The sequence below is a fragment of the Peromyscus californicus genome, unplaced genomic scaffold (assembly GCF_007827085.1).
Source record: "Peromyscus californicus insignis strain IS unplaced genomic scaffold, ASM782708v3 Scaffold_5__1_contigs__length_169319896, whole genome shotgun sequence".
NCBI lineage: Eukaryota > Metazoa > Chordata > Mammalia > Rodentia > Cricetidae > Peromyscus > Peromyscus californicus.
This window is the reverse complement of record NW_026294573.1, coordinates 62,968,992-62,995,904: the sequence shown is the minus strand read 5'-3', so window position 1 is coordinate 62,995,904 and position 26,913 is coordinate 62,968,992. Positions and strand designations below refer to the sequence as shown.

Genomic DNA, 26,913 nt, shown 5'->3' with positions numbered 1-26,913 from the left:
GCAGTGTTTACTGTATATTAGGAAATAAGTCTACCACAACCTTCTAATATATGATGTTAGACACCAACTTGTGAAAGTTTTCAAGACACTTTTAGAAAGTGCATGAGCACAAATAATTCCTCACTGTCCTATATTATGCCATGATCTCAAATTTTTCTGTACAGTTGAATCAGTATATTGGACATTACCATGATCTAGCAATGCTGGGTATATAATTACTCTTTCATATAATCTCCTCCATTATCACCTATCTGACATCAGCTTCCTTATTATTTTTCACTCTATATCTAGTTCATGACTTATGCAATCACTCTCTACCAGGAGCTCTGTAGTACATGTTCCAATGTCAGCCTCTGCTACCTCTAAGCTTCTTGAAGGTAGGAAGTGAAGTTTAGCAACCATTGTTTTCTCTTCTCCCTCTCAGAGTGTCCCAGCTTAGTATCTGGTACATTACAGTGCTCAATTTGTACTCCTCAAACTGATGAAAAATAGACAAATAATTTGAGTCTTAGGAAAATATTAACTATCCTTAACTTGTTTTACTTCTTAGTATTTAATTTATCCAACTTCAGCAAAAGCTTTTTCATAGAGTATTTAGTCTATGCAAATAATTTTAAAAGTTATTTAAAATAATGTAAAAAAAACGATCAGAACTTTGGGAGATTTTAAAATATTTTAATGGTGTTTAGTTGTGGTTGTATATTAAACATGTTAAAAATCTAGTCTTTCTATAAGAAAAGGCATAGCAATTATAATATTATCATCTTTAAAATTCCAATATAAGAATAAGTGCTTTGACATTACCTTCATGCCTCTTATAAGTGGAAGAGTGCAATCAAAGTTTAAACTTTAGAATCCGTGGTCAATTTGACTTCTTTATGGCACGGGGGGGGGGGGGGGGGGGGGAGAGGAGCCATAAAATTTCCCAATATTGGGACTATTCTAGTAAAGTCTGGGCTTATTGCCTCACTTATAATTTGTTTTGAAATTCTAAGACAAATCTATTAACGCACTTTAGTATTTTGTAACTCAAAATATTGTCTTCCTCCCTCCCTCCCCTCCCTCCCACCCTCCCTCCCTCCCTCCCTCCCTTTCCTCCTCCTCTTCCTCCTCTTCCTCGTGCTCATTTGCTTTTGTGTTTTTGAAACAGGTGTCATTATATAGCCTTTGCTAGGTCAGAACTGCAGTGTAGACCAGGTTGGATTGAAACTTACAGAGATACACCTAAAAATCTGGTTTTCTTATTAGTAGTTACTATCACCTATGAGCTGGTTAGGAAGCAGGACTCTTAGCCTTTGCAATAGACCTCATGAATTGGACACTGTATTATAAGAAGATCCCTTCTCTCGTGAAGGGTCACATGCACATGGCACTTTCAGAGCATCCACCTAATTTAATTGTGAAGTTGTCTCTAATTAACAATCACATATTATAGTTCCAATGGTTAGTGAACAATGGCTACTTGGCTCAATCCAGTCCACTCTCTGCTTTTGTAAATAATGTTTTATTGGACTATAGGCATACTCATTTGTTTATATATTGGTTTGGGCTATTTCCACGCTACAGGGGTACAGTCCTCCAGTCGCTATGACGGTAATACTTAGCCAGTGTGTGGCTCTTAAATCCTGAAATAGTAACCTTCTATCCCTTGCAGAGAAAGTTCTATGATAGGTGATGGTGGGATTATCAACATCATTTGTTCTTTCATTTATTCATCAACAAATTTGTTTTTTGGGGGAAATGCTGTACTAGAGACTGCATTTATATGGGTGGGAAAAAACCTTGTTTGCATTTGGTTGGACCTTTATTATAGGAAACATTTTTATTTGGACTCTCTGGATTTCTCACACTGAGGAATAACTCAATTCTTAAAGAAGGTCAGTCACTCCCCCCCCCCCCCCCATACTAGTAGGTAATAAAATTGTATCTTTAAATCAGATCTTCCTAAGGAGGAGATTCCTTCTACTGGAAGGGGCAGTGGTTGTTTCCTTCTTGTTATTGGGGAGTTACAGATAGCACTGTGTGTGTAAGTCAGCCATTCCTATTGTTATTCCCCAAGTGTGTGTATAGATGGGATAGAAGAACCATTTCCATTGGACAGTCACCTCAGGTTTCGGTTAGTCTGTATTGGTTATTTGGAATTGGGACTGTATAATTCTATCTTTTCAAGTCGTTCAGGCTTCATAGATGTATCAGAGCATCATCTTTTCAGTTTGTAATTGTTTTACAGTTACAATTTTTGGAGGGCCTAATGAGATTGCTTAATTTATCAAGTATTTGTGGCACATAACACATCAATTGTCAATAGGAAAAGTCAGTAGGCCATTCTTCTCAATAGGTATGCTCACTGTAGTCTTCTATTTTAAAGACTGTTTTAAAATTTAAGTGAGTAATATTAAATTACTTGGCTTTTTTTTTTTTTAAGGTAGGTTCTTAAATGTAGTCCAGTTGGCCTTTAACTCATGATCCTCCGATGTCAGTCTCCAGAGCACTGCGATTTATGGGCATGTGCCATCATGGCCAGCGATGGGTGGATGATACTTTGTTCTTGTGCTAGTAAGTACTCATTGCTTTTAATTCTTTATCTTCTGGACAGCCTTCCTGTAGTTGGGTGGGTGGATCTTAAGCTATGCTGATTGAATTTCTATTTTCCTCTGTCACCTTGGGGTCTGACCTTCATTTAAGGAGACAGGGAAGAGTTGTCCTTAAAAAAATCAGAGTGAGGAAATGGCTTAGCAGGTTAAAGGGCTTGCCTTGCAAGCCTGGTGACCCGAGAGCCAGGAACCCTCCATTGCCTGCTTCGTGTGTAGATAGATTAGTCTGTCCGATAAAAGACTGTCAGCTTCTGCTTGTGTAACTTGTACACTTTTTTGCCTCTCTCTTCTGGTATCTGAATGCTTTAAGGGTGCACTTCAAAACGCTGAGTCGTTTCCCCGAGAAACTTTGGGAATGGGTTAGTGGTGTTGGGGCTTGTTAATATGAGAGTAGCAGATAATTTTTCCTCACTTAGCCATGGTGGGATTTAGAAAAGTGCATTTGTATTCTTTGCCGTGAGCAGGACAAAGAGCAAAAGCATTGGAATGGCTGCCCTTTGGATTGTAGGAGACTTAAAAAGGCAACTCTGTATTTATACCAATTTGTGTTTCTTTTCCTACAACACTGCCTTCCTGATGAACTAGTCTCAAACATTAAAGGACTGAAATTGCATAAATGAACCTGTGTTAGTCATTTTAAAAATATTTATAACCTTTAAGCCCATATTATTTGGGTAAGAAAGAGTGCTTTCCCCCCATTGTTTCTGTTCCATCGATTGCGTGTCTTTATGCTTCCTCTTATCCCTGCTTATTGTACTTTGGTAACAGAAGCATCCTGTTCTATGAATTGTGTGTGCTGAATTGGCTTAAGAGGGCTTCTCTATGTGATGAAGGCTTGAGTCCTTTAATTGTAAAGGCAGTTTCTTTTACCTTCATTATGAAAAGGGCACAGGAGGCATTTTTCATAGTCTAAAGGTTTTTATAAAGCTCTCCCTCTGTTGGAGTAAAGAATCAGGACAAAAGGAGTAGGCTGCTCTCAGGAATTTCTAGAAATAGCTTTTGAAAGTAAGATTAGGAGATAGCGCTCTGTTCTCCATGCAGGAACAAAGTAATTTTACAGCACAGGAATTAAGAGCAAAAGCCCTGATGCTCCTGGGGTTTGCTGGTTTTCCTCCCATTGGCTACAACAGCAATAACCATCTTTTTCAGCACGGAAAGCACGTCCATATGCAGTTGTCTCCGTGCAGCCTTTACTGTCAACCTCATGCTATCCAAAGAGCAGGTGTTACTAGCATTGTTTCCACTTTGCAGCTGGGGAAACAGGCAGAGAGATTAATGGGTTTGCTGTAGTCCCACAGCTATGGAATGGGAAAGCCTGAGGTCCCCGGCTCCAAGCCCGTGCTCCTTTTAGTGCATCTCACTGCACAGTCTCCTTAATCTCTACGCTAAGTGTTGCTACTATTGTATAAGAATAACATGGGGGAAATTATCATTTCCCTAGCAATAAAATATGCATAATGAAAGCACTTAGACTGGTATGAATTGCTTCTTAGACAAACTCAACAAGACATTGAGTCATTCGTACTTAAGAATTAACTTTCTATCTGCATGTAATTCGTAGGTATCATGCCTGGCTTGGTTTTATATACTTAATTTTTTTCATATTCTTACTTGTTTTTTTCCTTACTATTGAATGGTGGATTTAGCACTGCTGGATGGCAGTTTCTTCAGCACTTACGATTTTATTTCACAGTCTTCCGGTTTGTTAACTTTGACAAGTCTGTTGTTTTAAGCTGTTCCTTGACAGGTAGTATGTGTTTTTCTTCCTTTTAGCTTTGAAAATGCTTTCTTTGTTTCCATCATTTACCATTCATAGTGTTAACAACAGCAGCAGCAGCAACAACATTTTATCTTAAGACTGAAGGTAGAGGTTTATGTCTTTATTGAATCTGGATATTTTTAGCCATTATTTCTTTAATGCTTTTTTTTTCTGTTCTTTTTTAACCAGTAATTTTGAAATGTTATGGAGAAGTTAAAAATAATATGGAAAATACATTACATAGAATGGAATAATATTTAATTAAAAGTGCCAATACATGTTGCAACATGATGACCTTGGAAACAGCATCCGACATTGAAGCTGCCCACTATAAAGGAGCAGGTGCTCTTTGATTTCACTTACAGGAAAAGTCAAGTACAGTCAGACTGATAGAGACAGAAGGTGGACTTCTGGTTCCCCAGGGTGGGAAGGCTCAGAGAAAATGGAGAGTAAGCAGTGAGTAGGGATTTGGAGGAAGGGTGACCCAAATGAATTCACACTGTTTGGGGTGCTATTACAAATTTGTACGTATTCTGAGAATCACTTACTTGGGGCAATTATATGCGAATTATTTCCTTTAAAAGGTCTTATTAAAACTAGTGCAAAAAGTTGAGCTCTTATACATTGCCCACCTGGCCTCCTCTGATCTGAACTGTTTGCTGATGTCACTTGAATATAGTTACCAAAACTGAGAGATTGACGCTGCTGCCCTGGCTGTCCCTGAGCTGGCAGCTTTATTCCGCTGTCGCCAGGTTTCCCCTTCTATCCCAGCGTTCCACATAGAGCTTAGTTTCCATGAACTCTTCTCTAATCTGTGTTGGTGCTTCTGTCCCTTTGGCTTCTGTGATCCTGATACTTTGAAAGTTCCCTGGCCAGTTATTTGGGAACATATTCCCTAATTTGGGCATATTTGATGACTCCTTATGATTTGGCAGGAAGATTTCAGAACTAAGGTTCTCATCTTAGTGTGTCATGCCAAGGGAGATATGTTGTATATTTTATTACTGTTAATGTAGACTTTGCTCCCTTTTTAAGGGTGATTTCTGCCAGATTTCTCTATGATAATTACTGTTTTTCATTTATAATTAATAACTTTCTTAGGGGAGATGCTTTGATACAGTGTACCAAGTTTGGCACCCATCAGTTTGTGCTGCTACGACAGTGGGCCCTGTGGTATTGGCCTGGTGGTGATTTCATTTTCATTGCTTCTACATTTATCACTTAGGATTCTTTTATAAGGAAGGACTGCTTCCTTTCCTGTATGCATAAATTCATATCTCCATTTGCTGTGTCAATGAATATCGCTACAAATTGTAATCTAATTACCAATTGCTAGTTATTCAAATTCTTTAAGTGCTTACCATTCAGAGCTCTTTACGATGTCTACTCTGCTTTCTCCACAAGCCCACACCCTGTTTTTGAGTGCCTTTTTCTGGCATAGCAGTATGCTTTATAAGCTAGACTGACATTTTCACTATCTCAGTCCTCAAACCAACCAGGGTCATTTTAAGATTAAACTCCTTTGTAAATATTGGTTAGAATTTTTATTTTGGGTGTGGGGGGGCATCAGCTTTTTGTTACAGTATCAGATACTTAATATAATTCACTTAGAAGAAAAACATTTTGTTTTTCTTCAGAGTTTTGGGAGCTTTAGTTCCTGGCTGACTGGCCCCTTTTGCTTTTGAGTCTGTGGCAAGGAACATCATGTTGCGGATGATGTGGTGGAGCCAGTCTCATGGCAGAGAAGTGATAAGTTGAAGAAGGGAGAGACCTGGGCTCCACATTCTGCTCTGAGGGTAGCATTCCTTGACGGGAAACCTCCCGCTCACAACGATCTGTGGGCTGTTCCCTAAACACAGGATATATGGGAGATGATTAAGATCCAAAGTATAGCACTGACTTTGACCTTTTTTATATTTTACAACACTTATTTATTTGGGTTGGAGTTAGGGTAACTGACTGTTAGGTTAATGTTGCCCATGACTACAATTAAATTTTATTTATTTTGTGTACATGCATGTGTGTATGCATATATGTGGGTGGGTGGACATGCCATGGTGTGTGTTTTGAGGTCAGAAGACAACATTTGGTTGTCTGTTCTCTCTCTTTTTTTAAATCATGTTTGTCCTGGACGTTAAACTCAGGTTGTCAGAGTTTGACAGCAGGTGCTTTTACCCTCTAAGAAGTCTCACCACAGCTGGGCGGTGGTGGCGCACGCCTTTAATCCCAGCACTCGGGAGGCAGAGCCAGGCGGATCTCTGTGAGTTCGAGGCCAGCCTGGTCTCCAAAGCGAGTTCCAGGAAAGGCGCAAAGCTACACAGAGAAACCCTGTCTCGAAAAACCAAAAAAAAAAAAAAAAAAAAAAAAAGAAGTCTCACCAGCCCATTTCTTATTTTTAATTAAAAAAAATAAAAACAATGAAAGCGTCCTATGTAGTCTAGGCTGACATCAGACTGCGCATGAAACTGAGCAGATAACTTTGAGCTTATGATCCTCCTGTCTCTAACTCTTAGATTTTGTGATTACAGGTGTGTGCAACTGTCACTTGTAATGAAAAAATTGTTTATTAGTGTGTGTGTGTGTGTGTGTGTGTGTGTGCATGTCATGGTTCATGTGTAGAGGTCAGAGGGCAAATTTGTGGAGTCTGGACACTCCTTTCACCTTTAATTGGGTTAAGGGGCTCCAACTCATATTTTGAGGCTCTGTGGGGCAAATGGCAACCTGCTGAGCCATCCAGCTGGCCCTCCATTCTAATTTTTAAATCCCAGCACCTTTAGTTAATTATTTTGAAAATTTGCCACTTCTTTTCCATTGTGATGTTCTTTTATTGGGATGTAAACAACATCTCATTATTTCTTTTAAGTGTTTTCACCTTTATTTCTTTTATGGTAAGATCTTAGGATGAAATCCTCTGCTCTTGACAGTTCACACTCACCATAGGCTCTGCCACTGGGTACTTTTATTTTTTCATTGTGAACTCATTTTTAGGTGGGCCTGTTTTTATATTTATATGCAAAATTTTGGGGTATGTATTTGAGAGTCCAGATTGCTTCAGGTACCCCAGCTCACTGCCATTTCTGATGTCGTACTCCTTGGCCATCTGGTTTCTAATCCAACCTTTAAACTAGAGATCATCCTTCCAAGGGCTAGTCGTTAAATCGGAGTCTCAGTTCCCACTCCTTGTCCTTTGTAGGCTAACATGCATATCTCCTATTTCTGTATGAATGTTTAAAAAGAAGTTGTTAGGTTGCAAAACTGACAACTTCCATAAAATACAGATAGCCACAATGCAAGTATATACCTTTTTATTTCTGCCATGTGGTAACCCCCTTCCTACCTTTTTTTCCCCTCTGAACTCAACTATATACTATGGAAATTAAAAGAAGTCAGTTTGGGTAGTGATGACTCAGGCCTATAATCTCAGCATTTGGGAAGCTGAGGCAGAAGGATGGCCATGAGTTCAAGGCCAGCCCATGTTACATAGTAAGTTCCTGTCCAAGACCAAAACAAAAAGAAGTCAGTTTATTTCTGGAAACAGATTAATTTATGGATTAATGACCAGCAGAAACAGAATAAACCAGCAAATCCAGACTAATCTGAAACATCTTGACAGATTAACCAGACCATATCTGCAAGGTTCAGGGAGACCCATGGATCACGGAGGTGGGCTGACCCCATGTAGTCTTGAGGCTAAGTCTCTCATATCCAATCTGAATAGCCCAGGTCAGGAAGGGTAGAGGGCTGGAGGAGGCTACCTGGCTGTCATGTAAGGCCCTGCTTTCTGCTGGGATCCTAGAATGTTCTCACAGGTCATGGAGAGAGTACTGTTGTAGGTGTTATTTTTAAAACGTTTTATAAGTAGAAGACAAAATTGAAAACAAACAAACAAAAATCCAAAGCTCTGAATATGCTTCAGAGGTGTATTCTTACTCCACACTCAGAGAGGACGGGTTCCATTTGTGCTTCTGTAATTGACGGCCCTGCAAGTTCATTGGCATGCCATTGCAGTCTGAGGCATACTTTTCCATGTTGTATTGGTTTATAGAAATATTTGGGTGACAGCATTGTCTGACCAACCTCACATCTGAATGAAGTCTTCCCTCTTGTCTGTGGGATGGTTCTCTTTACATCTTCTCTTCAATCCTCGCCAAACACATGTCAGATATCTCATTTTCACTAATTCACCCCAGATCTTTATTCCTAGGAGTGTGCCCTCCACTTCCTTCCACTTTGTTTGGTTTTGGTTTTGACCCAGGTTGTTAGGTCCCAGGCAGTTTCTAGTTCATATCCTGAGTTCCTCCTTTCTTTCTTTCTTTCTTTCTTTCTTTCTTTCTTTCTTTCTTTCTTTCTTTCTTTCTTTCTTTCTTTCTTTCTCTCTCTCTCTCTCTCTCTCTCTCTCTCTCTCTCTCTCTCTCTCTCTTCCTTCCTTTCTTAATGAATTAAAGAGATGGTTATTATAATCATTCTTGTTTGGAATTCTTAGATTTGCTTGATAATTCATGTCCTCTTTTTTTTATTAATTGTTGTTATATGTATGTATATATATGTATGTACATATGTATTCCTAAATACATAAATATAAAATCATTTCCACACTTAAGGTTTAGGGATCATTGTGGAAGAGGGTGCAGAAAGAGTCTATGAACCAGAGAAACAGGAAGTTTGCTGTGAGATTATGTCTCCTAGAATGTCAGAAAAAAGCATCCATCAAGTCTCACTAACTTGACTGCTTAAACATGAGCTGAATAGGACAAGAACAAATAGACCTGCTAAGTTGGATGGGGAAAGAAAGCAGGAGGCCTCAACCCTACACAAAGAACTACAGGCAACCAAGGAATGCTAAGAGTGGGGAAAACAGTCTTCCCCGGGGCGGAGCACACAAACTGGTTATGCAGTACCAAATGGTCATTGCAGTTCTCTTAATTCTCTGTTCTGTCCCTGAGATGTTTTTCCTGCCCCCATCCCATGTTGTGTGGCCATTAGTACTCAATGAAGACAGATAATTTTTTACATACAACTGTGCTAGGTGAGTGAAGGATAAGAAGCAGGCTACATGGTCATTGTCTTTTAAGACCCTAGTATCTAGTTGAAGAGACAGTTTCCACACACAAAAATAGTGAGCAGTAGCAGACAGTATATAATTAGATGCTAAACTGAGAGACACAGCAATTTAAATGTTAGAAGTTGAAGGGGAAAAAGAGAAATAGAAAGAGTACTCTAGATGTAACCAACCGTCTTATTAAATAAGAAACACAGAACCAATGCAAAGAAGAAAGCCAAGAGATCAGAGCTAAGAGCCTTACCTGTCTGCTGCAGCTAGCCTCTTCAGCCAAGAGAGACCTACTTCCTGAGTGTTTGTCTTTATATAGACTTTCTGTTCTGCCTTCTCATTGGTTGTAAACCCAACCACATGACCGCCTCGTCACTCCTGTTTGTACAGCCCTCCACATCTTCTATGGTTGGTATTGAGATCAAAGGCATGTGTCTCCAATGCTGGCTGTATCCTTGACCACACAGAGATCTACCTAGCTCTGCCTACCAAGTTCTGGGATTAAAGGCGTGCGCCACGAACGCCCAGCTCTGCTATGGCTTGCTATTAACTCTGACCCCCAGGCAACTTTATTTATTAACATACAAATAAAATCACATTTCAGTACAAATAAAATATCACCATAGAGGACTTGAATTTTAAGAGAAAACCTGATTGAGGAAATGGGATTTAACATAGAACTTGAAACAACCAAGATCGGCATTAGGTGGGCATTTAAGGTAAGCAGTGAACAGGGACAATCAGTTGATGTTTGTAGCATTTCAGGAAGCTCTGTGGCCCTTCTGTCTTGGGGAGTCGTTAGAAGTCAGAGAGGAGGAGAGTTGGTGGCTACTTTGACTTGGGCTACAACATGACCTTTAGAAGAATCACAGAGTAATGCTATCAAACAAGGCTTCCTTATGGAGTAGCACTCTTTCATTTTGTGTGTTCCTCAATTCTGAAATCTTTGGGGTATCTTTTCTTTTTAAATGACATTGGTCCAAATCCTTTGGTGTTCTAGGAATTCTGTGACCTACCTGCCTTCCCAGCATGCATACCTTTTGTGCCAACACACAGTTTTTCATGATTGGCTTGCTATCTTGTGGTACATCTGCATGATTTCTGCCCATTCCTTCTCTAAGTTCTTTGTCAAGCCTTACCATCTCTTGACACCCAATGGCAAGATTCCCACCTGATGACATTTCTTTCCTTCTTAGATTCCTCTTTCAGCTATTCTATGTTCAACACAGTTCTAGTCATGCCAAATAACTTAGAATTGCACATTTTACTTTCTTTCAATACAGCTTGATAAATTCTTCAATAGACTGGAGTGTATTTTATGTTGTGTTCCCTCCTGGTTCTGTGTACTGCTTTGGATATGTGCATGCTGCTTTGTGGGTAGCTATTAAGGAATTGCATCTTTTAAATTTGTATTAATTATTATTTTTGAAACACCAATTATTTGAAATACCAGAGCTGTATTTTTGTAAACATGCTCACTATCATGCCTTGCCCATAGTGTTCCTTTTTTGGTAAATATTTCTCCAAATTGGATCATGTAGTAGATTCCAAAGCAAAGGACATTTCCTTTTCTGCTGTTTCATGGAAAGAAGAAATAACAGCAAAAATTATGAATCCATAATTTTTCTGGAGGTATTGTTTCTACTCTTTTATTTTGAGTCATTTCTTAATCTGTTTCCTTTAAGCATATATTATTCTTATATCTTAGACATGCCTATAACTATCACTTCATGTAATGTTTCCTTAATAATTTATGTTTGTACATAGAGATAAGTTGTATATATTAATTGCAATGTAACTGAAGAATTGGGCATTTTGGAAGGATTAATCCTGTTAAATTCTAATTGGTCCTTTGTTGGCACTTTTTCTGCCTGTGTCTTAAAAATTTTTAATAAAATATCCATCAGTGGAAAACAATCATCTGTTAGAGCTAAAATTAACATTAAGGAAGACATTTGAGTGATTGTAAAATCAGATATCGTAATGACTAGGAACACTGGTTTAAGGAAATTGGACCAAGGGGCATAACATTTGTGTTTGTGTTCAGATTTAAGCTTAACAGCCTCTTAATCTGAAATGAAAATCCTCAAATTATTTAAAATAAAATTATTTTATCATCTCCTTAACGTTTTTCTAAGGCAAAATTAGCTGAGAATTTTTTGTTCATATATATCATTTCTCCCCAATTTTCTGGATGAAATATTTTACCTTTTTTGTGTGTGTTTCTGCGAGTGGATGTTAAAAAATTAGGTGACTGGCCGGTGGTGGTGCACGACTTTAATCCTAGTACTCAGGAGGCAGAGCCAGGTGGATCTCTTTGAGGCCAGCCTGGTCTATATAGTGAGTTCCAGGACAGGCTCCATAGCTACACAGAGAAACCCTGTCTTGAAAAACAAAACAAAAAAATTAAGTGTACACACATATACACATATATATGTATACACACACATATAAAAGCTGGAGTTAATGTTGTATGTAGGAAGCATGTGTGTGTGTGTGTGTGTGTCAGAGAAAGACAGAGAGAGAGAGAGAGTGTGCAAGCACAGAGGTACCACCTCACTGTCATGTTTCTGTAGCTTTGGGCTCTAGGAAGCCAGAGCACCATGGTGGATAAGGCCTGGCTATCTCGTGGCAGCTTAGGAAGTTCAAGGGCAGGGGAGGGAGAACACCAAGCATGAGATGCACCTTTCATAAGCACAGCTCAGGTGACCCCCTTTCTCTTACTAGGAAGGTGCCACTTCCTAGTAACCTATCTTGTCAATGGAGTAACTCATTGATGTGGCTAGAACACTCATGGGCTTTGCCTGCCAAGGACTTCACGAGCTGGGCACAAGCTTGGGGTGAGGCAGGGTATGCTTGATATTTAAACTACAACAGGGTAAGTTGTTTGATAACTGAAACAAAATAGTTAAAAAACAATTTTGTGAGGCAAGTTGCATCTTCAGCCATTTAAATTGATTTAAAACTTTCTTTTTATGGTTGCTATCTTATAAATCTTATTTTCTAGCAATGTCCTTTCTTCTTACATTGGAATGGAGTCCTCTAGGCTACTCTTTGAGGTACTGGGGATTGAGCCCAGGGCCTCCTACATACTAAGGAATATTCTCACTGAGCTCTGAGGTACATCTCCAGTGCCCCCCCCCCCCCTTTCCTTTTTTAAATTTCTGTTTTGAGACAGGATCTTGCTAAGTTGCCCAGGCTGGCCTTGAATTTGTCTTGCCGTACAGACAAACTTGCCTTGGAATCCTACTGCCGTAACTTCCAAAGAAGCTGGGATTACATAGCTATGCTACCATGCCTGTAATTGCAAACCCTAATGACTTTATATGAGTTTGACTTTTCTTAGTTATTGACTTTTTACATTTGTTTCATAGGTGGTTTGCATTCGCTCCACTTGGAATGCTCTCTCTCCAAAGTTGAGTTGTGACACAAGACCCCTCATATTGAAGACCCTGAGTGAACTGTTTTCTCTGGTTCCTTCCTTAACAGTCAACACAGTTGAATATGAGGTATGTGTTTGGAGTCCAAGATGCTGTATTTTGAGGAAAGGTGTGTGATGTGTAACTACTTTCTGAATTAATTCTTTGTTTTTACAGCTAGTTTACATAAAAGGAGATTGTGTTTTTATTATAAGAATTATCAAGATATTAAAAATGCATTTTTATGTTAAAAGTTCCATTTCTAAAATAATAGTATATAAGATTAACAGTTTAAAAACATTTATTAATGTTTTAAGTCATAAAATATAAGCAATAAAACTTACAAAGGCAGGATGTATTTTCTCTGTTTTATAAAGTTATGTTTATCATCATAATAGCCTGAAACACTCGTGAGGTCTTTGTTGTCAGATTCCTATGGTGCTACTTAACACTGTCTTCCTAGTTCTTCTTTGAGTGAAATAGTCACACAATAAAAATTACATTTGTGTCTTCACTTTTATAAGCTACAGTCCCTTGTTCTCACCGTTACTTCTTTTCCTTCAAAGATCTGCAGTGTATTTTCACTGATGAACTTCCAGTTTAGTGAATCAAGTACTCTAGCAGACCTTAAGATTCTGTAACAGTCCTTTGTGTGTTTCTAATCACAGGATTAGACGGAAGTATCAGAAAATACTTCTAGTAACTTTAAAGATTTATTTTTATTTGTGTGTGTGTGTGTGCCACATGTGTGCCCTGTGTGTTTGGGTATCTTCAGAGACCAGAAAAAGGTGTTGGATTTTCTGGAGCTGGAGTTATAGATGGTTGTGAGCCACCTAGTGTGGTTCTCAGACTCTAACTCAGGTCCTCTAGGACAGCAAGAAGTGTTTTTAACTGCTGAACTGTTTCTCTAGCCCCATTCTCACTATTTAAAATGCCCCACAATGAATGAAATCAAAATCATCATTTCTGTGGGTGAACATCTAGGACTGTGCCTGCACAAAGTATGTACTGGGTATGTAGTTGCTGAATGAACTGTGTAACCAACGCAGGGCCTTTCGAGTTTATTTTATAGTATTAAGGAAAAAATTTCAGTTGTTACCCTTAGGGTATGTGGTACAGCAGTTCTCTTTCTTTCTGGCTGTAGGACTTGGATACTCAACCTTACCTTGTCTAGAGCCTACAGAGTGATTGATCAGGAACTCAGACTAAAATCTACAGCAATGGCATGTTGGGCTCATTCATTTTTTGTCCTTAAGGGCTGAAATCTTATACTTTGAATTGTTAGTACTTAGAATTATTCAAATTTTATTATGAGTTACTTTGTTAAGTGTTTTTTATGTGTTGGTTTTGATGTTTGTGTGTTCATGGCTGAGAAATGCCCTTTGACCTAGGTTATCTTTTCTTTCAGGTTTTATATCTACTTGGTTTGTCTTTATATAATCAATGTTCTTCTGTTATTCAGGCAGACTGCTCTGAGATCATTTAACCCATTTTTCCCCTCTAAGGGTGGTCTGTACAGGAACAGTACTCCACTGGTTAGCAGAAATGAAGGCACAGTGGAGAGATTCTGCCTCTCTCCTTCCCTCCACCATCTCTCTTTCCGGCCTCTTTCTCCCATCTGCTTTCCCCTCAATCCCTCCCTTCTACTTCCGTTCCTCATCATCTTCCCTCCTTCCCTCTCTGTTCTTCTGTCTTTCTTAGCTCTCTCGCTCTTCCTGTGTGTGTGCTTAAGTAGCTTTCTTCAATCTAAGTAGTACTTAGATTGAAGCCAGAGTTAAATTCAGTTTCCCCAAAGCATTTCTTACATCATTTCTATCCCTATTCACTTCGGAGCTTTTGGTTCATCTCCAGTGAAGTCCAGCAAAGCAGTCCTGCCTTCTACTACATGACAGTTCCCTGTTGTCCCTTGCTGAGCCATCCAGTAGTACAAAGGGTGCCTCCCCATGTGTCTTCAAACATTTCTATTTCTTTTATTCATGCTGTTCCCTTTGATCAGACTTCCCTTTCTTTCATCTTTAATTAAAAAAAATCTTCTTTATGAATTAAAGAATTGCTCTATCTCATTCTATCCTTCAAGAATTTTTCCCTAACAGAAGTCTGTTGCTCTCAAACTTCTTTGCATGGTTCTATGAATGTGATTTCTATCTTATACTACAGGGATATATAATTTTCCCCCATTAAACTATAAACAGTGAATCATAGAGTCCATGATTAAATTGGATTGTGCTTTTAAAATTGCCTTCCATAAGTTATGTTATAGTTATTCACTGACTCAGAATACATTTGTTCAAACCATATTAGACCCTAACGGTACTGATAAATAATGGTAGATGCTATTTCAAATTCTTACTGAAATTGAAGCACTGAGGTTTTGAGTCATATCCACTTAAGAAATCAGCATTTATTGAGTGTCTGAAATATGCCAGGCAAGTAAGTACCTTAACTAAATGAAAGTTGGTGTCTGAACTCAGGACTTTCTAGCTAGACACCCTCTACTAAAGTATCTCCATGTCTTTGTCTTCCAAAGTTCAAAGACTGGCAAATGAGTGTGGTGGAGGAATCAACTAACCTTGTTAGGGAAACCATTAGGAATGGTGATCTAATTGGCATCATCAGGTTTTGATGTTGAGGATGTATATTGTTGCTTCCCATTGAGGTCTGGGGCATGAACTTGGTAAAGTCAAGGAGGAAAGAAGAACTGAGTATGATTCGGAGTGGTCAAGCACTAACTCTAACCCTGGCTGGCACAAAGAAGACACTGAGCACCAGCATGCAAACAGTTCTGTGTTTGACTAATTATCCATTAAATAATTGTCATTTAAAGGAATAGGTTTAGTATCTGTGTTGGAAATCTTTGATATGAAAAAGACACAGTGACTGCTGTATACCATGTACAACCTAACAGGGAATTAATCACACCACATGCTACTGTGCACCTGCCATGCATCCAGTTAGAGCAAGGTGAACTTCTGGGCAGGGGGCTAAGACTAGTGTCAGGAACGAGTGACATTTGTATCAGGACTTAGAGGTGGCCATCTTTCTCGATTATGTCACCTCAGCGTTTCAGTGTATACTTTTAGTGATACATGTGTTCAGATGACTAATTTGAGTGCCTCTCTTGTCTAAGTAACAGCTTTAGTAATTCATAATGCTGTGACTTAAAAAGTAGCTTAATTTCTACTGTTTGTTATTTCAGATTCTTCATTTCAAGTTGAACCTCTTCTTAATTTTTTTCCCTTTGTGTTTTCTGATTTTTCAGAATTTTAAAGTCCAAGTCCTCAGCTTCCTCTGGACTCACACTCAAAACAAGGTATTTTCATAGGAATATCAGTGATTCGGAACAACCTAGGGAAAGAGCTATGAAATAAGACTCAAGAGAAACAATATAGCTTTCTTGAACTAAAGTCTTGATTTTTTAAGAAGTGACTATTCGTAAATTTAGATTTAAAAATCATTCTCAACTACTCTCAGTAATGACAGACGTGAAGGTTGTTGACATTCTCCCTTATTTTTATATGGTTATTTTTGTGCTCTGGCCCTTCCACATAAATGTACCAAATAGAAGGTGTAGTACAGTATAGTTTGTGTGTTTATGAGGGTGTGTATGTGTTTGTATGGGTACATGTATGTTTGATGTATGTGGAGACCATAGGGCATCTTCAAATGTCATTCCTCAGTTGTCTCTTTTTTTAGATAAGGTCCCTTCCCGGCATGGAGTGCACCAAATAGTATAGACTGGCAGTGTGGTGAGACCCAGGAAGCTGCCTCTGTCACCATGCCAAGCTTTTTTGGGGAGGGCGGGCGTAGGTTCTTGGGATCAACTCAGGAAGTCATGTTTTCTCAATGCACAAGCTATCTCCCGAGTCCTTGAGTGGGGTTGTAGGCACCATTTCCAATGAAGAGTACAAGGGCTGGAGATGTCACACTTGACCTGAGGGTGCATGAACTTGGACTACAAACAGCTTGCTTGTCCTGTTAAACATGGGCTTGTCAGACCGTACACCCCTGCAGTTCTACTAAATCCTACTAATTCAGAGGGACTCGAGTAACTAGGTAATTTTTAAAGTCCAAGTTATGATAAAAATTTAGTGTTTCTGAGCCCATTGGCTTAGTTTTATTTTCTGTTACTACTTGGGGCAGATTCTCCAGAAGAATGCTTAATAGTGGTAATTTTCCTCAGCCATTCTTACTTCTGTCTTAAGGATGGTTTTTGTTTGTTTATTTGTTTGCCCCTGCTACTTTCTTTTTAAATAGTATTTCTTTGAAATGAGAAACCTGATTTCTCAAGCCTCTGGTAAATGTTCTTTTGGCCTAAGTAACACTTGAATATCACTCTTCAGACATTGATTGTAGCAGCCTGGCATTGGGGAGGGAAGATTTTCTTGCCTCCTTTAGATCTGATGTTGATGTGTGTTGCTTTCCATTTGTCTCTTCCAGGATCCCATTGTAGCAAGTGCTGCATATAAATCTCTGTCTCACTTCAACACAGGAGAACACACCATTCTTCACTTGCCAGAAAAGGTAAGCCCTTCTGCATTTTCACTGCTATCTCTTGATTTTTTTTCGGGGGGCGGTTATATGTCTTTATTTCTGTTTAGGAGCTCTTGTCCTGATGAATGTATATGTACCTCTAGGTATAGCATCCATATAATCTAAGTTGTTCACTCTTCTTTTAATCTGTAAAACTGTGTGGTCTCACACTTCCTAAGTGATAGGTTTGAGTCTCTTTGAAGCAGCTGAAAGGCACTGTGGTGTAAATGGAGCCACTGTAAGTGACTGGAGTCATGGCTTGCCCAGATGTTCTGTGCCACTTTAGGAACCACTTTCCTGTCGAGTCCGAGTGCCATCTTGGAGTTCAGTTCTAAGCATGATCCCACAGATTCATATTTTCTATTTCCTATGCTGCTAAAGATCTTTATTTTTCACGAACAACAAATGTCATAAGGGAAAAATCCTTGTTAGTAAGATAGGAAATGATTGATATGATAAGAAGAACGTGTCGTTACCTTTTATGGGTCAGCAAAATGTATGGCATTATCTTAGCTTTCAAAATAAGTAAGTTACTAATGTTGTTGCTATTGTTATTGCAGTGTTGGGGATGGACCTCCAGCCTTGTATATGTTAGGCAGTTATTTTTATTTTAAACTAAACATAAAGCCTAGTGTCTGATGTGTGTAGTGGTATATGACTTTAATGCCAGCACTCTAGGGTGCAAAGGTAGGTTGGTCTATGTGCATTCAAAACCAGGCTGGTCTACATAGCACATTCCAGGCCAGCTAGGGTTACATAGTGAGACCCTGTGTTTAAGGAAAGAAAGAAAAATCTAATACTTACCTACCTTAACCAGCTTTAATGCACTGGATCCTGTTAAGGAGTTGAAGCTCTGATGTTACTTTCATTGCCACTGTGAGTCCAAATAGTGCAGATGACTAACGAATGCCTTTATGGGAAAAGGTGATATTGTATTATATGAATTTATATATAATATTACACAGAAAGTATCCTGGAGATCTAATGTTGTGAAATTTTTGGCATCCTCAGGCATTAAGACATGTTTGGCTTTTTTTTTTTTTTTTTTTTGCTCCTTTTCTTTTTATTAAGAGATTTTTTCTATTCATTTTACATATCAACCACAGATTTCCCTGTCCTCCCTCCTCCTACCCCCCACCCTTCCCCCACAAAACCACCCCCCATTCCCACTTCCTCCAAGGCAAGGCCTCCCATGGGGAGTCAGCAGAGCCTGGTACATTCAGTTGAGGCAGGTCCAAGCCCCTCCTCCCTGCACCAAGGCTGCATAAAGTGTCTCACCATAGGCACTAGGCTCCAAAAAGCCAGCTCATGCACTAGGGACAGGTCCTGGTCCCACTGCCTGGGGGCCCCCTAAACAGTTTAAGCTAAACAACTGTCTCGCTTATCCAGAGGGCCTAAACATGTTTGGGCTTTTGTTCTGTGCTCAGTTTTTACAGAGATCAGAAGCTAGTAGTGACTTGGCCAACTTACTAATTTTTACTGAATTGAATTGGAGCTATCATATAAAAGAAGCTGAACATAAGCGCCTGCGAATCCAAATCTTAAGTAAGGCAGGATTTCCTATACCACTGAGGACTCATACTGACTCAACTGGCCAACTTGTGCTGTAGTGGTCACAAGTGGGAACTTGCCTAAGGTGTTTTATAATGGAAACCGATGGGACTTGAAACTGCACTGTGGTTAGCTATGCATATCTGCTTTTAACATATGTAGTTAGTGCTTGAGAGATGGCTCAATGGTTAAGAGCACTGGCTACTACTCTTCAGATGATCTGAGTATAGTTCCTAGCATCCACATGGTGGTTCAGATCCATCTGTAACTCGAGTTCTAGGGGATGTAACCCCCTCTACTGGCCTCCACAAACACTGCATGAATATTATACACATATATATGCAGGCAAGTCCATACAAGTACAATAAAAAAATAATAAATAAATAAAAAGGAACCGGTGCTGTGAAGTTGGTGTGTAAGCTCCCACCAGCAGATTAGCTGAACACCTGCAGGAATACCTTCTGTTATGTTTTTATTCGTCAGTTGCTCATTTAAATCATAGTATAACAAGTACCTCTGATTTTAGCTGTTACTACTGAAATAGCCTAGTGTTGGTAATAGCTTTTATTAAGCAATTGTCAGGCACTCCTCACTATTTATCCTGTACCTTTTAAAGTACTGGTCTGTTTATCTTTTATGATGTTAGGGTTATATTCATCTTCTGACTGTGTTTGTTAGAGATTATACTCCATTAAGTGGTATACAAGGTTCCTCTTCAGCTGTTTCCTTAAATTGAGCTCTTCTATCCCTTCTGATCCATGCATTTCCATAACTGGCTCTTTATACCTCCTGCTGTGAACAGGAGTGATGCATTTAGAGTCAGTGCTTCAAATATGTTTGAACTTCAGTCTTCAGACTGCAGAACGGTAAAGGAGAGCCATAAGGCTTATTCCTTTGTAAGCATGCTTGTTCTGTTTTACCCCCTTCTGGGATAGGTCTTCTTCTCCAGAGTAGCAGTAGTTCACTGTCACTTATCCTCAGCCAAGGTTGTGATGGTGGAGTCTAAGAATCTTCCTCTCCCCTCTCTCCCTCCAGTTTCTGTTACCAAGCACCTATCCTCTTGGAGACACCAGGTCATCCAATGCTGAACTCTCCGCCTCCTTAAGAATGTCACACATCTATATAATGTGTGTTGACCAAAACCACCCTGTGCTCTCCCCTCTAAGACCTCCACTATTCCCTCCACCACTTTTCATTCCTAGCTTCATGTACTCTTTAAAAACAACAAAGACAGAAACTCCTATTTACAGCAGGAGGTATAAAGATCCAGTTATGGGTATGCATGGATCAGAAGGCATAGAAGAGCTCAATTACGGAAATAGCTAGAGGGGAACTTTGTATACCACTGAATGGAGTATAATCTCTAACATATTCAGTCATCTGTGAATATAACTCGAAAGGCATAAGCAACAGAAATAGAAACTGAGTGCTACTTGTATGTGCATGGGTTTCAGACTGTCTGCTGGAGCATGGGTAGCCTTTGAGGGGTCACATTCCTGAAGAAAACTTAGTCTGCCTTCTCTAGCAGCCATCAGGTGCCAATAGCATCTCAGCTAGCGGGCAGGACTTCATGAGCCCCTTCTCATCCATACTGGTATGTTGGCTGGCTTGATCTTGTGTAGGGCTTGTGAGACCATTCTTCTTGTTATTATTCTTTCCAGTGGGGCTGTTTGACTATCTAAAGAAGAGAAGTTGAGAAACTGATTGTATACCAAATAAGCATCCTTCCCCCCAAAGCTAGGGGTACAATCAGGCATTTTGTAAATATAAACAGTGATAGAAAATGCACATTTTCAATAATGGTGTAGTTTTGAATGTTTCCAAAGTAGATGCAAGCAGGAGCTTCTGTAGCTGTTTGTCACCAGGGGCAATTGGCTCACTCAGGGGACCCCAGATTTCTGTATACTTTACCAGTGAAACTGTATCCACATTTTCCAAACTTCTGACCTTGCTGTGATTTTTCAGCTAGAATTAAAGATAAAACAAGATACATATTTAGAAGTATAACTATTTTTGTAAATTCTAATTCCCATATGTTTGCAAGAGCCACTTTTCATTAAATTTCCTTAAGAAACAAATGTTTCTTATTTGTTGATGAATATAAATTTATACTGTATAGCTTGTGGAAAGTTAAAAGGCAGGTAGAACAAAGGGGTAAGGGGAGTGGCAGATCAGAGAAGAAAATTTAGTGTTAAAATAATACATTTAAAGTAAGATGGAAACTGTCAGGTGTTAGAGCTGGAGGAGACCTCATGGGAATAAGGGATTAGATACAAAGTCTGTTCACTCATACTGTTGCTTATCAAGTTTGCTTGTGGGACTTCAGGTGATAGACACTTACCTCTGCCTAGGCTGAATAACTACTTACTGAATATCTGCTAAGTACTGATCTCTGTCTTATATGCCGAGGATGTCAAATGATTACATGTGTTTTGTGAATTTGCAGTAATGTCTGTAGACGAACCTTAAAAGGTCTTATTAAATAAAAAACACGGAGCCAGATATAGGAGTGAAAACCTGAGACATCAGAGGAATAGGAAAAGCCACGAGCTAACCTCACCTCACGGATACCTCAGAAGGAAGAGACCTACTTCCTGTTTACCCACGCCTATATGCCTTTCTGTTCTGCTATGTCATTTGCTCTGTTCGTCTCACTTCCTCTTCCTGCCCAGCTCTGTTACTTCCTGTCTGCCTGTACAGACTTCCAGACCTCTATGATTAGTGCTGGGTTTAAAGGCATGTATCACCACGCTTGGCTCTGTTCCCTGTGTGGCTTTGAACTCACCAAGATCCAGACAGATCCCTGCCTCTCGAATGACAGGATTAAAGGCGTGTGCTACCATTGCCTGACTTCTACGTTTACTATAGTGGCTGGCTTTTTCTTCTGATCCTCAGATAAATTTTATTTGGGGACACAGTATATTGGGGGATACAATACATCACCACAAATGTCATTGTTTATCTCAAAATGAAAATCTAAATTTGGTTTTAAAATTTTTTTGAGGACCCATTCATTTCAATATTAAAAAAGTAGAGAATGATTTTCCTCATTATTGGTGTGTGTGTGTGTGTGTGTGTGTGTGTGTGTGTGTGTGTGTGTTTAGATATTTACTCTCATCTTCTCATTTCTTTATCATCCCCCCACCTACCCAAAAGGGAAAAAAATAAAACAAATCAACTAAAACAAGATAGAGTTGTTTTTCTGGTAAAATAACCAGTAGGGGATATACTTTTAGGTAGAAAACATTGATTTTTTTTTTCCCTCTGACTTAGAGTCATTAAAAAATATTCAGCTGTTTCAAAATTAAACTTACAAAGATCTTAAGATAGTCTTGTTGATTTCTGGGGCTAATTTTAGAAGCAATGAAGAAGAACTCATTATGTATCCGGGGTTGGTATAAATATGGTGTAACCCTCTTGGCTTTGATTTAAGTGAATGTCATTGCATTCATCAGAAGCTGTTTCTCTTTTTAACTAAATTTATGCAGATACTTGACACGTTCTACATCACACTCCTCTGCCTGTGCACACACTCTTAGATTTTCATAGGTTAGGCATACAGAAAGGTGGTTAGAAGGTTATCTGCCTAGGAATGCACAGTGAGGTGTTTTGTAGGCTAACTTTCCTGTAGTCAGTTCAACTTGAAGGAGATTTTTTTAAAGTCATTTGTCATTTTTTTATTCTTTTCTGTAATTGGGAGGTCTTGTAGTTTTGTGTGTGTATTCTAAGGACATTCTGAGCTTCCCCTGGATGTTTTTATCAGCTAATGTGAAGCAATTGCCAAAGTTTTGTGACTTCAACAGATAGTCTTACGTGTGAGTGCTCTTACTCTGAGCCTATTATGTTGTTACACACAAATCAAAGTCAAAGATTGGTGTTAGGTAGTTGGAGGGAATAATTCCTTAAGACCTGAGCAGAGGAACTGGAGAGATGGTTCAATAGTTAAGAGCACTTACGGCTCTTCCAGGGGACCCAAGTTCGCCTCCTGGCACCCACATTAGTTGGCACTCATATCACCATGAAATTAGACAATTTAAGATGGTTGGATTTTCTTTATCCCCCAACCTGGGAACTTTCTTTAGTGTCTTTTAGAAATGTCAGTGTCCTGGATCCTGTTAATGATTTTGAGTAACATCACTTGTTGGAGCAGAAGACATGGACAGGATGTAGTATTGTACCCCTTCTCTGCTAAGTAATTCTGGAAGCATTGGGTTCTTTGGCACACTTTGCCCAGCAGTTACATCCCCTCACATGGAGGGACAGCAGTGGTTTCTTTTCCTTCTCTGCTGCCACCCCAGCTCCTCCCTCCTTACTTTCAATTTTCAACTTCTTTGATTTGTAAATTGAAAACCATAAGACAGCCATTTCAAGTGGACAGCTCAGGGCTTCTAGAATGTATAAAGATTTGGGTGGGAGCATTCTTCCCTAAAAGAGCCCATGTTGGGTGGGTGGCCACTTTTACTCCCTTCGTCTCCATGCCCTAAACAAACGTTAATCTTCTTTCAGTCTCTGTGAATTTGTCTTTTCTGGACCTTTCTTATAAATGGAAGCATCCAGAATGTGGCCTTTTATGACTGACTTCCTTTTCATGTTCTTTTCAAGGCTCTTTTATATGTAGCGTGTATCTCTGTACTTTATTCCCTTTTTTAAAAACTTGGATTATTTTTCACCTGCCCCCAGCAGTCCTCCCTAGTTCCTAATATATATACTTTCATGTCCATTATTTTAAAGGAAGATTCAGATGTAAGAGAAAAAATAGGTTTTCTTGTTAATCTCATTTAACATGGTGATCTCTATTTCATCCTCTTTCCTGCAGGTGATACGACTTTACTGATCTTATTGTTGAAATAATATGTCATGGTGTATACACGGCATTTTCTCTTTAACCATTCAGCTGTTGCTGAGCAACTAGACTGATGCTATGACTTGGCTATTGTGAATAGTGACACAGTAACACAAGTATGCAGCTATCTCTGTAGCAAGCCACCCTTGGTTCCTTCAGGTCTAGACCCAGAAAGGGGACAGCTAGATTATTTGGTAGTTCTACTTTTGGCTTATTGAGGAACTTGCATACTGACTTGTATCCCCAGCAGTATATTAAGGGTTCTTTCCCTCCACATCATTGCCAGCATTTGATATATTTTTAAACTTTTATATATTTGTCATTCTGATCAGAGTTGGACTCAAAGTAGTTTTGATTTATATTTGCTTAATGACTAATAATGCTGCACAACTCTGCATTTATTTTTTGGCTGTTTATACTTGTTCATTTGAAAAGTATCTGTTAATTTTCCCATTTGGCTAAGTTTCAAGTACTAGATTGAAAAATAGTAGATATAGCAGAGAACCTTGTCTTGTTCCTGATTTTAGAGAAAATGCTTTGAAGTTTTTCCTTATTCAGTATAACACTGATTGTAGTTTTCTGTATATGGCTGTGGTTAGGGTTTTCTTTGAGCTTCCAACTAGCTTCCAAATAAAGACAGGAGACTTATTATTAATTATAAATGCTCAGCCTTAGCTTAGGCTTGTCCCACTAGCTCTTTTAACTTAATTTAACCTGTTTCTATTCATCTGTGTTTTGCTTTGGGGCTTTTTACCTTTCTTTCATTCTGTATGTCCAACTTTCCTGTTTCCTCCATGTCTGTTTGTCTGGCCCTTGGCATCTCCCTTGCGTCTCTTAATCCTTCTTCCCCTGAACCTAAATTCTTCCTACTTACTCTTCCTGCCCAGAAGCCCCACCTATATCTCCTCCCTCGCTATTGGCTGGTCAGCTTTTTCTTAGACCAATTAAATACCTTAGGCAGGCAAGGTAAAACAGCAATGTATCTTTATATAATTAAACAAAGCCAACACATCTTTACATAGTTAAACAAATGCAACACATCTTTGCATAGTTAAATAAATATTCTACAACATCAACAAATGCAACTCATCTTTGCATAATTAAACAAGTATTCCACAACATATAACTTTCATTGTTTTGAGGTATTATCATTTTCTCTCTGATTTCTGCAGGCAGGGAGTTTTTCATGATGAAATGTTGAATTTGCAAAAAAAAATTTTCTACATGTAGTAATTATGCAATTTTTATCCTGGGCTTTCTTCATGTGCTATGTTTTTTTTTTTTTTTTTTTTTTTTTTTTGGTTTTTCGAGACAGGGTTTCTCTGTGTAGCTTTGCGCCTTTCCTGGAACTCACTTGGTAGCCCAGGCTGGCCTCGAACTCACAGGGATTCGCCTGGCTCTGCCTCCCGAGTGCCCGGTGGTGTGCTATGTTTTTAAAAAGATTTATTTGTTTTAGTTTATATGCATAAATGTTTTGCCTGCATGTATGTGCACCATGTGTATAACTGTTGAATGGATTCCCTGGAAATCTCATTACAGATGGTTGGGGGCTACTGTATGGGTTTTGGGAATCAAACCTGGGTCTTTTGGAGCAGTAAGTGTTCTTTAGCCTCTATTTGCTATATTTTTATGCATTAATTCTTTTATGTGAGCTGAGTATATTGAGCTAGTCCTGTATTCCTAGAATGAACCTGCTTGATCATAGTGTTTGATCTCTTTGGTGTATTGTTGAGTTTGATTGCAAGTATTTTATTGATGAGTTTTACATTTCTGTTTACCAAGGAAATTGGCTTATAGTTATTTTTCTTATTTCCTTATTTGGTTTGGGTGTCAGTGTAGTATTAGCTTCATAGCATGAGTTTGTAAGCAGTCTGTTCTTTCTGTTTTGTGAAGTAGTTGAAAGACTTGATAGAACTGGGCAATGAGTCTATCCAGTCCTGGACTTTTCATTTTTTGGGAGATTTTTTATTGATGCTTCAGTCTCATTGTTCCTTGTTGATCTGTAGGCTTTTCATCTTCTTGAGTCTTTGTACATGGTGTATACCTAGAAAAATATCCATTTCTTCCAGGTTTTCCATTTTGTTAGAATGTACTTTTTCAAAGCACTCTCTAATGATCCTCTAAACTTTAGAGGTATCTGTTGCGTTTCCTCTACTCTTGCTAGTTTCTTCTTGCTGTCTCTTCTGGTTTGTTTGGTGAAGCCTTTGTTAATACTGTTTATCCTTTCAAAGAACCAATTCTTTTGTTCATTGGTTCTTTATATTTCTAGTGTAATTTCAATTATTTCATCGAATTCATCATTGATCTCTAGTTAGCTTTTTCAAGCATTTATCTGTCCTGTACATCTGGAAGAGAAGGACACGCGTGCTGTGGCACATGTGTGGATATCGCAGGACAAGTGAGTTCTCTTCCACTTTGTGGATCCCAGGGATCAACCTCAGATCAACGGGCTTCACAGCAAGTGCCTCACCCACTGAGCCATCCCTTGCACCCCTTTATTATTTCTTTCCTTTTTAAAGCTATATTTTATTGCTACTAATGGTTGAATTATGTTCCATTGTATGAATATACTTCAGTTTGCTTATTAATTCATAAATTGATGAGTGTGCTTGTATTTGGAGGTATTTGGAGGTATAATGTTATATAATAACAAGTGTTCTTGAACATTTGTGTGCAAGTCTTTCTATGAGCATAGGTTTTTGTTTATCTTTGTTATATACTTAATATCAGAATTTCTGGGCTTTAAGGAAATTACTGGTTTTTCCAAAGATTCTTGACGTTTAAAATCAGAAAGCATGTCAGGGGCAATGAGCTTGCTCTTTTATTCATTTAGTTTTCAGGAATTAGAAGGATCTAGTACTGGTTAGAGTTTCAAAGACAGTTCTCAATCATACTAAACATAGAAAATTCCAACTATAAACTAGAGACTCTTGGGAAACACTGCTTATTAGAACTGAAAGGTTCTCAGTGTGCCAGGGTATCTCTGGTAATGTAGCGTCGTAAGTGAATGCTGTCATACCCTATCTGGACTATGCCTGAGTGTTATTCCTGAAGTTCTCTCAGAACCAAGTTCTCAGTGTTGAATCTGAATGAAGTCTTGTCTTGGGGAGCGCTCAGGAGGTTAAGTTGCTTTCACATGTGCATTCTGTACTGATGGTAACTCTCCT

General features: G+C 38.9%; 1 protein-coding gene across 3 annotated transcripts in view; it reads left to right on the top strand.

Annotated features, from left to right (window-relative positions):
• The window catches only part of Focad (focadhesin), a 287,598-nt gene that overhangs the window by 134,246 nt on the left and 126,439 nt on the right, over positions 1–26,913 (top strand). For all 3 annotated transcript variants that reach the window (XM_052717956.1, XM_052717954.1, XM_052717955.1), the window contains 3 exons: positions 12,778–12,912; positions 16,082–16,132; positions 17,260–17,343. In XM_052717956.1, coding sequence (XP_052573916.1) covers positions 12,778–12,912; positions 16,082–16,132; positions 17,260–17,343 — 270 coding nt within the window. The remainder of the gene's footprint in view (positions 1–12,777; positions 12,913–16,081; positions 16,133–17,259; positions 17,344–26,913) is intronic.